The sequence below is a fragment of the Tupaia chinensis genome, unplaced genomic scaffold, assembly GCF_000334495.1.
Source record: "Tupaia chinensis unplaced genomic scaffold, TupChi_1.0 Scaffold000597_1, whole genome shotgun sequence".
NCBI classification, from domain to species: Eukaryota; Metazoa; Chordata; class Mammalia; order Scandentia; family Tupaiidae; genus Tupaia; species Tupaia belangeri.
In genome coordinates this window covers 6,502,015-6,515,201 of record NW_006160114.1, presented here as the reverse complement: position 1 = coordinate 6,515,201, position 13,187 = coordinate 6,502,015, and the positions used below count along the sequence as shown (strand labels likewise).

General features: G+C 37.6%; 1 protein-coding gene across 1 annotated transcript in view; it reads left to right on the top strand.

Annotated features, from left to right (window-relative positions):
• Positions 1 to 1,434, top strand: part of LOC102472469 (ankyrin repeat, SAM and basic leucine zipper domain-containing protein 1-like) — a 15,259-nt gene extending 13,825 nt beyond the window's left edge. Inside the window, 3 exon segments of the mRNA XM_027775704.1 lie at positions 3 to 216; positions 218 to 1,094; positions 1,097 to 1,434. Of these exon segments, the coding sequence (XP_027631505.1) occupies positions 3 to 216; positions 218 to 1,094; positions 1,097 to 1,434 (1,429 nt within the window).
• The last annotated feature ends 11,753 nt before the right edge of the window (positions 1,435 to 13,187 follow it).

Genomic DNA, 13,187 nt, shown 5'->3' with positions numbered 1-13,187 from the left:
AGGGCGGTGAGTGTGCTGAGGGGTCTGGCGGTGGCCGGTGGAGGAGAGAGTAGCGAGAGCGACGATGACGGATGGGAGATTGGGTACCTCGACCGCAAGTCTCAGAAATTAAGAGGACCATTACCTGCTGAAGAAAAGAGTGAGACATTTAAGAGAGCACTGACCACTGGAGATATTTCGTTGGTCAAGGAGCTCCTAGATTCTGGTGAGAGACAAAGGCATTAGTGTAGATTCCAGCTTTCGATGTGGATGGACTCCCCTTATGTATACTGCTAGCGTTGCCAATGTAGAACTTGTTCGAGTCCTTTTGGACAAAGGTGCTAATGCAAGCTTTGATAAGGATAAGCAAACTATTTTGATAACTGCGTGCTCTGCTCGTGGCTCAGAACAGATTTTGAAGTGTGTAGAGCTACTACTTTCAAGAAATGCTGACCCAAATGTCCCTTGTAGGAGACTTATGACTCCAATCATGTATGCTGCACGAGATGGCCACCCTCAGGTTGTGGCTCTCCTTGTTGCTCATGGAGCGGAAATTAACACCCAGGATGAGAATGGCTATACTGCTTTAACATGGGCATCACGTCAAGGTCATAAAAATGTAGTTTTGAAGTTGCTGGAACTTGGAGCTAATAAAATGCTACAAACCAAAGATGGAAAGACACCAAGTGAGATTGCAAAAAGAAATAAACATCTTGAGATCTTCAACTTGCTTTCTTTGACTTTAAATCCAGTAGAAGGAAAGCTTCAACAGCTAACTAAAGAAGAGACTATTTGTAAACTACTGACAACAGATTCTGATAAAGATAAAGATAACATATTTAGTTCATACACAGCATTTGGAGATCTGGAAATATTTTTACATGGTCTTGGACTTGAACATATGACAGATGTATTAAAGGAAAGGGATATAACTTTAAGACACCTGTTGACCATGAGGAAAGATGAGTTTATAAAGAATGGAATTAGTAGTAAAGATCAGCAGAAAATTCTGGCTGCTCTTAAAGAACTAGAGGTAGAAGAGATAAAATTTGGAGAATTACCTGAAGTGGCAAAGTTAGAAATCAGTGGTGATGAGTTCCTCAACTTTCTTTTAAAATTAAACAGTGTGGCCACTTAATAACAGCTGTACAGAATATCATTGCTGAGTTACCTGTAAATTCTCACAAGATAGTACCAGAATGGGCTGCTTCCCGAAATTTTAATTCAGTTTGTGAAGAACTCGTTAGTAATGTTGAAGATTTGAGTGAAGAGGTCTGCAAACTAAAGGACTTAATTCAAAAGTTGCAAAGTGAACGGGAAGATGATCCAACTCATATACCTTTAATGGAAGAAGTATCTACATGGAACAGTAGAATTTTGAAGAGGACAGCTATTTCAGTGTGTGGATTTGGGTTTCTTCTTTTCATTTGCAAGCTGACTTTTCAGAGAAAATAACCCTAATATTTGTTCTAAGTTATATATGTACATCTTATTCAAACTAACCAGAAACATTGCTTTTAATCATTTGTGGCATAATATAACTTTACATTCTTTGCTAATGCTCCATAGAAAAAATTATAATAGCATAAAGCAGAAAAGTTTTTCTCTAGAAATAGTTTGTCAGTTTGAGTTATAACTACAATTTTGTTAATGTTAATTTAGATCAGCAGTAAATTATGAACAACTTCTTAATCATATTACTCGATCACATGGAAAATAAAATTTTTCTAATATTCAAAAAAAAAGTATTGAAACTGTTTTTTTAGTGCAACTAAAGTACAAGTCTCTGCATTATTACTGGTGACAGGCTAGACATGGAAATCAAAGATAAATAGGGCATGGTTTTATAAACTCAAAGGCTTATGAAAGATTTCAGAAATAGATATAAAAAGAGGCAATTTCTACTTTTTTAAAGGTGGAGACTTGATTATTTTATAGAATTTTATATTTGCTGAAATTACATGTAGTATTGTGTAAATCAAGGTAATTGGGGTCTAGTTGGGTTATCAGATCCTCAACCACCTAACTAACTATACCAAGACTGAATCTATCATGCAGAGAATTGCTCTGAAGGAAAGCTAGCTTCTAAGCACACAACGAGGCATGCTATCTGAGCAGTCACAGAGCACAGAGTCTCACAGAAGTTATAATGCTTGAATAACATGGTTTATTGAGTGAATTTCACACATAAGAGGAAGCCAATGTACAGAGATTGAGATAAATTAACATCCTTATATTAGGGTACAAGTAAAAGGAAGGTACAAAAGTCTTGGGTATCACAATGTTCATATACAGAGGGTCTTTAGAAATGCATGTTATTAAAAAAGTGTGAATTTTAATTTTATTTACATCAAACAGACATATACTTTAATTAAATTTTTCTGTTTTTTTTTGAAGACCTCTCCTATCTTCTCTCTCTTTTTCTCTCTTCCTTATCAATAACATGTAAATGTAGAGAAGATAAAAGATGTCGATCTTATTTGCTGATGGTATGGTTATGAGTATTGGAGTTGGTATAGGCTATGGTTCACAAATAGAAGGAGTTCTGAACCAATACTATACACTTATTCGACCCAAGTACACACAGGCCAGAAAGAAACCATCCTGGGTATTATCAGGGGGTGACTGGACTGGGATTGACACAACTGTCATTCTTGAGGTGCATAATTTGACTTTTCCATCCATTATCATCCCTAAACAACACTCTTGTTTGCCCCATCACATTTCTTAAAAAAAAAAAAAAATGTTGCCAGAGGGCATGTGCACTCACCAGAGACAGAGAGAGAAAGAGAAAGAGAAGGAAAGTGAGAAAGCACTCCCCCGGGACCAGCAGTTGGTGTAATGGCTATGTCTGGACTCCCATGTAGTCACCTGTGGTTCAAGTCCCAGACCCAGTGGCTTAATCTCATGTTGGGTGCATGTGTGTGTGTGCTCAAGATCCCGAGAGGAGAAAGGGATTGTGGCATGGCCATCTCTTCTGGGGGGTGATTTCTTGCTTTCTGCTTCTCTGTCTCTCTCTCTGTCTTTCTGGTGAGCGCACGCACTCTATAGCAAAAACCTCTCCAAAAAAGAAAAAAAATAGAAAGCACTCCCTACCACCATGAGGAATAGTCACTCTGCAATCCCTTCTCTTCCATCTCTACCTCCTTCTGGGAGGTATATGTGCCTAGTGTGTTTCTCTAGGTGCCAGGTCCAGGATTCCAATTGCACGGTCACTTATGTGGGATCCGGCCACCTGAACTGCCACACCATCAGTTGGTCCACTTCATCATTTTCTTAATTTAGTCCATCAATCAGTGGATGCCTTGTCTATAGATTACTAACTTACTGTTGATATCTAACATCTCACATGAATTCTACCTATGTCTCTAAAGTTACTTGCTTACTCAATATCTACACTTAAACATTCTCTAAATTTTGCCTGATTCTTTTAACTTTTGTTAACTATGCCTAATATTCTTATAAGTTCAGTTCATCCTGTATCTTTTCTGATTTTCTACACTAGAGTTCAATATTCTTTTTCTTTTCTTCTAAAGAGATTTTTGTCTAAGAGTGCATGTGCTCACCAGAGAGAGAAAGAGTGAGATAGACATAGTAAGAGGGAAAGTGAGAAATCAGCCGCCCTGGGGGGTGGGCGATGGCCATGCTGTAATCTCTTCTCTTCTATCCTGCTTCTGGGATCTTGGGGTATGCATTCATATGGGCCTGGTGTGATTTTGAAGCTACCAGGTATGGGATAGGAACAGTGTTAACAATGTGGGAATCCAGCAATGTAACCGCTACGCCATCTGCTGGTTTCTTAGAGTTGAATATTCTTAAACAATACTGGAAATGTACATTATAAGAACTTGTTCTTGAATTTCAATAACATCTTTTTTTAAAAAATTATTTATTTAATTCCATTTATTATTATTATTATTTTATTTAGCCAGAGAGATACACAGAGAGAGAGAGAAACAGAAAGTGAGAAGGCAAGCTGCTAGGTTCAGGACTTGAAACATGGTCAACCATGTGGGAATCCAGCACCCTCAACCACCATGGCACCTGCTGTCTCCGAATTCCAATTCTATCTTCTACATGAGTGTTGAGCCTTAGTGTCAATAGTTCTAAACTGCACTCATCCTATTTCACTCTGAAAGCTTTTTTGGTTCTGTGAAATGGATTCTATTTCTAATCTGCATAGATTTCTACCCTAGTCATTTTTTTTTAACCTCTTACTTTTTTCCCTAAGTTTCTTTTTTTCTTCCATGAGACAGAAAGAGAGAAACAGAAACCCCTAACCTGGTCTTCATGCTACAATCTATGCCCAGCATTAGCTATCCCTGGGTCATGAACATTTGCATGTATGATGTGTTTGGATGGATTTCTTTCTTTCTTTTTCTTTTTCTTCTTCTTTTTTTTTTTTTGAGAGTTTTTTGCTATAGGGCGTGTGTGCTCACAAGAAGGACACAGAGAGACAGAGACAGAAAGCAAAAAATCACCGCCCCCCCGCCCCCCCAGTGGAGATGGCCACGCCACAGTCCCTTCTCCTCCATTCTTCTCTCCCGATCTTGAGCCTCTATGCACATGTGCCTGGCATGAGTTTAAGCCACTGGATCTAGGACTTGAACCGTGGTCAACTACATGGGAGTTCAGTGACATAGCCATTACGCTAACTGCTCGTCCCTGGACGGGTTTCTGTACATGAGCACAGTACCTTCCCATGTGGGTCAATCTCACAGATCACCCAGTCACCCTCTTTCCTCTTCCTCAGAATCACTAAAGCCTATTACTTTTGCCTTTTGTCTTCTCTCCATTTCTACACTGCTACAGATTTAGTCTAGGCTTTCATAATTTCTCTTTGGGGCTATTAAAGTCATACATTAATCTGCCTGTTCAAAGACTCATCCACTTACTGCTGCTTATTCTTCTGCATTCTGATTTCTAACTCCCTGCCCAACCTCCTCCCATCCTATTCCCTCAACCAGGATTACTTACCATTTCTTTTAAAAACCAGGCATATTTATACATGAGAGCACTGGACTTTGTTCTTTAATTTTTAAAAAAATAATTGTAAATTCATAGTAATTTACACAGAAGACATAGAGAGGGTCCTGTGTCTCTTTCATTCAGTTTCCCCAGATACATGTTCTTTTTACATGGAATACCCCCTCACTTAATTAGCTGGTATATTCTTAAAAATTTATTTTGGCATTATTTAATTTTATTTATTATTATTATTTTTTTAATTCACCAGAGAAAAATGAGAGCGAATGGGACCAGCAGTTAGCATAATGGCTATGCCATTGGACTCCCATGTAGTTGACCAAGGTTCGAGTCCCAGACTCGATGGCTTAAACTCATGCTGGGCGTGTGAGCATGCACTCTGGAGATCCCCAGAGGAGAATGGAGGAGAAGGGATTGCTGCGTGGCCATCCCCCTGGGGGGTGATTTCTCGCTTTCAGTCTCTCTGTCTCTCTCTGTCTCTCTGGCGAGCACATGTGCCCTATAGCAAAAACCTCTCAAAAAACAAAACAAAAACAAACCAAAAAACCAGAGAGAATGCAAGCTGCCAGGTCCGGGACTCAAACCATGATCAGTCATGTGGGAGTACAACACCTTGACCACCACGCTACCTGCTGGCCCTACCTAACATGTTCTTAATCATCCTATAATATCTAGCTTCAATGTCCTAAGATTTCTGAGACTTCTCCCCACCATGGGTGAATTAGTCACTTCCTCCTTGATGCTGATAGTTTTCTGCTTAGCAGCGTATGTGTTCTCTGACCATCCTTGGCCACTTTGAAGACAAGCTTTGTGTCTTAATCATATTTGAATTCCTAAGATCTAACCTAACTCAAAGCATGTCACATATTAGGTGTTCACTAAAATATGATAGATTTAATATAAATTTTACTCCATTTCAAGAAAATGGCCTATAAAAATCAAATTGTACAAAACAGATATATTTAGTGAGTGATGTTTTAACAAAGGGTGTTATTACAAATTTCTTCAATATGATTTTTCTTAGATAATGTAAGATATGGTTCAATGTTCAGGAACTATTTACTGTTATGTTCATGGAACACATCTACTGAGTAATATGAAATGATGTTGAAACATCTATTTAATGAAAAATTCCCATAAAAATTGTAACTGTTTTATTCTCTGTGCTTATTGTTCCAAATGTTTAGTAATAATATCATCCCTGGAATCAGGAATTATGATCTCACACTCTATAACTCATACTTCTTTCTGTGGCAGCAAAATTGTATGTTATCTGAAAACATGTAATTCCTTCCAGGCTCTGTGTGTGAACCAGGAGGCCAAATAATGTTGTTGGCTAGACAAAGTCTAGCCCTCAAAGTCTACCCTCTCAAAGTCTCCCATGTTTTGTCGCACTCGTGCCCTTGAACAAGACCTTATTTTCTCCTTTGTGGCCACTCTAGCAGTCAGTTGACCTGACAGAGGCACATGGCCACAGGGGCTACAGCTGGCATATGTGGTGAGAACTTTGCTGCACTGGGACAGTGACCATATTACTCATTGCAGGTGTCCATCCTTACTCCACAGCTTGCCGCTGCCACACAGAGATTTTTGCCAGACACTTTCTCCAATAGTGTTTTTATTAGCATCCTTTTATAAAAAGGCAGTATTCTGGCATTGTGGTTGTTAAGACTGTGGTGGTAGGAGAGTGAGGAAGATGATGAAGGCAAGACAGGATAGCCACAGAAGAGCTAGGTAAATATGGTGCCTTTCACATGTATGCTTTCTTCCTCAGCTACCGCTGGTGGAGGCCTTATCTCCACCACCTTAGCCAGTCCCTGGCTTGCTTCACCACATCTGAGTCCCTGGTTGTACCTCTGGATTTTATGGAGTCATACTCTGTCCCTTAGACTTGCATATTCATTTTAGTTCTCCACGGAAACAGAACAAATAGAATAACACACACACACACACACACACACACACACACACTAGGGGACTTGACTTGTAAATTTCATGGAATGGGGATGGCAAGTGGCGTGATGCTTAAGGCACTGGATTCCCACATGGTCAGCTCTGGATCAAGTCCTAAACCCGATGACATGCTCTTCCCTTTCCCTCTCTCTCCCTTCATCTCTTTCTTTCTGGTCAAATTAAAAAATTAGATAAAGAAATAATCCTTTAAAAAAGATAGAAAATTTCATGGAAAAATGGAGTTAACATGTGAGTTCATTTTGTCACACAAATACCTTTAAAATTCATACATAGCTTTTTTATAACAGGCATTTTTTCATGGACTTCGTAATGACCCGTTATATATCCATATATACATTATAGAGAGACAGGTGTAGATATAGACATATGAAAGGGGAACTTATTAGGGGAACTGGCTTGCATAATTACAGCTGCTGAGATGTCCCATAATGGGCCCTCCATGAGCTGGAGAAGCAGGGAAGCCAGCAGCATGGTACCGTCTGAGGCTGAAGGCTTGAGAACCTGGAGTTCTGATGTCTCAGGCAGAACCAGGTATCTTAGCTCCAGAAAAAACACAGTGTATTCCCCTTTTCTCTACTTTCTGTTCTACCTGGGCCCTCAGTCAAATAGTATGGTGCCTATCCACACCATGTCTTTAGAGACATACCCAGAATTAGACACAGAGATGAATTAGATGCCACATCCTTGTATTGACCTCAGTATCTGAGGTCAGTTTCAAAACTGGAGTTCAGAAATGATCATACAGGAATTTCTACTCCTAGGCACTGAAGTTACTCCTTACTTTTTTCTCTTCCTGACATCTTAGAAGTGAAAACAAAGTATTTTTATTTTTTATCAGGTTAGGGACAAAGGTGCAAACCAATGGAGTGAGTGACACTGCGCTTTCATTCTTGACTGGGCTTTATTGAAAGAACAATGGGGGATAACTTTCAAGTGGTCTTGGGAGGAAATCTGAAGGACTGCCTTTCTGCAGGATTGAATATCTGTGTCCTGAGTAAATCATTCAAAACTCTAGAGCTGGAGGTAGATATGTATTGTCAGTCAGCACGTGCTGTTAGCTCTCTCATGCGGTTATGAGATGTAAAAGGATCTATAAGGAAGTTGGTTGACTGAAAAAAGTTCATTAAGGTAAAATCAGATGGTCATGAAAGTAAGTCAGCATTTTGGAACTGTTGTACTGAAAAGAGTACTTTGTAATATATTTTAGAATTCATATGCTAACTGAGATGACCTTGATTATCTGTGGAGAGCATATCAAGAAAGAATCTTAGGCAGTGATAAATATATTTTTTTCTACAGAAATCTTTTCTTTTTTGGGTGATATACCAAGCTAGTGGTATATAGTGAAAAAAAAAAAAGGTTTCCTCTAAAGAAATAATGTAAAGTACTAAATTTTTGTTTTTCTATGTTGGTCAAATTCCATTTCAAGTATAGTTATTATATCACACACTATATTATTCTCTCGTCAGTCTGCTGGTTTGGTCATCTACTTTCCTCCCTACTTATAAGTAATACTACTTCTTGCTCTATAGGCATTTAACATTTTTTCTTTGAAATCAATAAAGTTAAGATGAGGAAACAAAGGAGCACAATAGAATTTGGACATTTTATTTCTGCATTTTAATTAGATTTTTAAAACTACAGTCCATACTTCAGAATTATTCAAAATGATTTTTATGGTCATCAAAATACCCAAAGTAAAGTTCGCATTTACTGATTACCAGTGTTGTAGTGGTAGGTTTCTCAAAACCTCACAAACTGAAAATAGCCACTGAGGAAGAAAACACTCAGATACTCTAAGTCAGCAGTGCCCAATAGAAATACATTATGAGCCTCATACATAATATAGAATCTTCAAGTTGTTACTTTCAAAAAGATAAAATGGGATATGTTGAATTTAAATGTATATTTTATTTAATCTAATATACCAAATATATTATTATTTCAAAATATAATAACAATGTAAAAATAAATTTTTGTGATTGTACTAAATCATGAAAATCCATATATATTTTATGCTATCTCAATTTGCACTTGCCACATTTCAAGTTCTCAATGTTCAGTCTCACTTGTGGTTACTGTACTAGACAGCACAATTCCAGGAGATAACAAGAATAATAAAATTAGTACATATTTTAAATATATGTAACTAAATATGTATGTATACATTTTAAAAACACTTTACATTGAAACAATATTAGGTTTTTGAACATAAATATTTTGCTTTATATTAGGTTGTGGAATCTTAAAGGTACTAGGACAGACCTATTATGACGGATATTTAAAATGATTTTATAAAAATCCATTTAAAAATATGATAACTATTTTTATATGTAAATTTGGGTACATGTATCTATTGAGTTTCTCTGCCGTTTTTTTACTTTTTGTTGATTTTTGCAAAGTTTTTATTGCTTTTTTTTTTTTGAGAGGTTTTTGCCATAGGGCGTGTGTGCTCGCCAGAAAGACAGAGAGAGACAGAGAGACAGAAAGTGAGAAGTCACCCCCCGGGGGGGAGGGGTGGCCACACCATAATCCCTTCTCCTCCATTCTCCTCTCAGGATCTTGGGCACGCACGCACACGCACCTGTCGTGAGTTTAAGTGACTGGGTCCGGGACTCAAACCATGGTCAACTATATGGGAGTCCAGTGACTTAGCCATTACGCTAACTGCTGGTCCCCTTATTTTAAAAAAGTTTTATTTGATTTCTTCAGTGAGAGAAAGAGAGAGAGATGAGAACCCTCAATAGGATTTCAAATCAGAATCTATACCTCCAACCAACTTTCCCAGAAGCCACGGTCATGGCCACACGTATTTGGCATGTACAGGCCAAGTGGGAATGAAACCTGCAGTCGTCCATATAGATCCAGCATTCCTTGAGCAGTGCATTACTACTCTGCCACCGAGCCAGCCTCACATTACTTCTTAGTGACTGGAGGGTCTTTTCTTAATTTTTCTTGTTAAAAATATATTGAAAGAATTAATTAAAAGACTCAGCAATTTTAGAGTCAACCTTATAATCTTTTCACTGTAAGGTAAATAAATGCCCACTATTCTTATAGGTATGGTTTTAAATTTACATTTGGAAACAATAATTTGCTTTTCCCTTTGATTACTGACTGATATAGACAGAAAGGCAGCATGTTTTTCACTCACTCTCAAGTTTTCTTTCCATTTAAAAATTCTGTTCAATGATAAATGAATTCAGAAAAGTTGCAGAATAAAAACATCAACATACAAAAATCAGTAATCATTTTCTATAGCAACAAAAAACTAGTTGAAAAAGAAATTGAGAAATCAGTCCCATTTACAATAGCTACAAAAAAAAGTAGAAATAAATTTAACCAAGGAGATGAAAGATCTCTACAGTTAAAATTATAAAACGCTGATGAAATCAATTGATAAGACAACAAAAAATGGAAAGAAATTCTATGTTCATGAATTGAAAGAATAAATATTGTTAAAATGTCAATGCTAACCAAAATGATCAATGCAATCCTTATCAAAATACCAACAGACGTCTTCACATAAATAGAAAAAAATCATAAAATTTTTATGGAATCTCAATAAAACCTCTGAATAATGAAGGCACTCCTGTGCAAAAAGAACAAAGTTGGAAGCATCACACTATCCAAGTTCAAAATTCATAATAACCCAAAGTATAGGGTACTGGCACAAAACAGACACATAGACCAATGGACAGAATCCAGAAATAAATCCACAAATATACTATAGGGCCCTATAGTAAGTATTTTAGGCTTTGTGGGCCATAATAAGTCTCTGTCAGAACTATTCAACTCTGCCATTGTATCCTGAAAAGCAGCCATAGGCAATATATAAATGAAGAAACATGGCATTAAAACTATTTATAAGCATGGACTGTTGGCTAGATTTGGCCCACAGGTCACAGTTCACCAATCTGGGTAGAAGAGATAAACTTTAATGAAAGGTCTATTCAGGATTTATACTACTATCTTGACCTTCTGTTACTTCTTGGAAATAGCCACACAATTAAAATGACATTCTCTTGAGTTACTGTAAAGGAAGATATGGATTTCTTGTGAATAGTCTCATACCCCATTGCAACTATTTCATTAGATAAAGCTACAGTTTGCTTATGTCTCTTCTCCGAAATTTCTGTTTAAATCAGTGCAATGGGATTAACAGTCAAAGCTTGATCCAATTATGGTGCCAAAAGGTAGAGATTTTTTGGATGTGATAAAGTCAGTAGAGTAGGAACCCCATGACTGAGTTCTAGTGTGTATATAAGGAAAGGAAATGAGGCAATCCAAATAGATACAGACTATGTTCCACTCAATTCAAGATCCTGCCCTCTGCCATGTGGCTGACTCACTAGGAGTTAGACCCCGGAACTTGGATCTACAAATGGTGAGCTCCATAGACCTTTATTTTTTGTTTTGTATAAATCATCTAGTAGGAGACAGTTATGATGTTGACATGACGTATATAAATTGAATATTGTTTATTGTCTTTGAAGTCAACTTTTTTCTTATTTCTAGATCATAATGTATCTCTCTCTCTCTCTCTCTCTCTCTTTTTTTTTTCCTATTTTTAGTTTGCTATAGGGTACATATGCCCAATAGAGAGAGATGGAAGGGGGAGTGAGAAGCTACTTCCCAGGGATGATGACCACACCTCAGTCCATTCTCTTTCATTCTCTTGGGATTTTTGGGAACACATGAGTTTGGCATGATTTTTCAAACCACTGGTCTGGGGCTAAAATTGTGCATTTGGCCATGTGAGATCCAGCCTCCTTAATCTCCACCCTGCTTGTATATCTCATTTTTTAATAATAGCTTTAGTTAAAAAATCAAAACTGGGATACTTTTGGTACACCCTCTTAATTTGATAAATAGAGAAATTGAAACCCAAAAAGGGGAAAGGACTAACCCATGGGAATACAGCTAGACGTTGGCAGGATTGAAACTAGACTCTCAGACCCATGGTTCCTACTTTAGAACTTCCTCTTTGTCAAGGTCAAATAAAAAATTGTGTAGTGTAATTACAAAACACTATTGGTTATAAGAATTTTGACAAGTAAATGGAATACATTAATAACAGAACTTCAATTTCTCCAGTTTCTGGGTTTTTTTTTTTTTTGCTTTCATGGACAGGAATCGATACATTTCGCCTTTTCTATTTTTTTAAAGTTTATTTATTTATTTCTCTATGAGTGAGAAAGACAAAGAGACAGAGAGAAATACAGAGGGAAGTCACCTCCCAAAGAATCCTACTGCTGCAATCCAACCCCACCCTTCAGCCAGGCTTGGATCATGGGCATATATTTACCTAGCATACTTAGGTCTTTGGACATACACCGAGGAAAATTCCCACGGGATCAGCCTTGCAGAACATCGAATTTCACTGCTGCACCACCATTTGGCCCCATTCTTCACCTTTCCTTATATAAAAGAAATGGTATCCTAAGAAATCTTTGCTACAATCTTTGCTTCCAAAACGTTTCAATTTTACAAAGTGTGTTTGACACTGTCAAAAATAGAATTTGAAGACTACTTTCTAGGACATCCTCATTTTGGTTAGGCTATAAAGAATGGTGCAGCTGTTCTTGTAATACCTTGACATTTTATTTTTGTCTCAGAAGGATGCCTTCATTTGAACTCCAAGGTATTGCCTTTTTATTTTTTATGAGAGGTTTTTGCTATAGGGTGCGTGCGCTCACCAGACAGACACAGAGAGACAAAGAGACAGAAAGTGAGAAATCATCCCCCGGGGGGATGGTCACGCCAAAGGGTCTCCTCCATTCTCCTCTCAGGATCTTGGGCACGCACGCACATGCGCCCGGCATGAGTTTTAAGCCACTGGGTCCAGGACGTGGACCGTGGTGGACTAGGTGGGAGTCCAGCGACATAGCCATTATGCTAACTGCTGGTCCCCAAGGTATTGCCTTTTGAAGAGTATTTTCCAAATTGATTTTTGATAGCAAATTTGAGTAGTTTTTAGCATATTTTGACCCATAGCTTTACAATATTATGTTGACTCTCATCTTATTGAGATCTTTTGTTCACCCCAAATTGCTGTACATTTTCAGGCATAGCTGTGTACTTCAATTCTCCATGGGCATAAATAGTTTCTCAGTAGCATATGTGCTATTTATAATTACTATACACGGAAATCCTCATCAATACCCAGGTAAGGTTAGATTATTTCAGGCTTTCAAGAGAAAAAAAAAAAAGCTCAGCAAAAATAAGTACAAGAAAAGAAACCAATT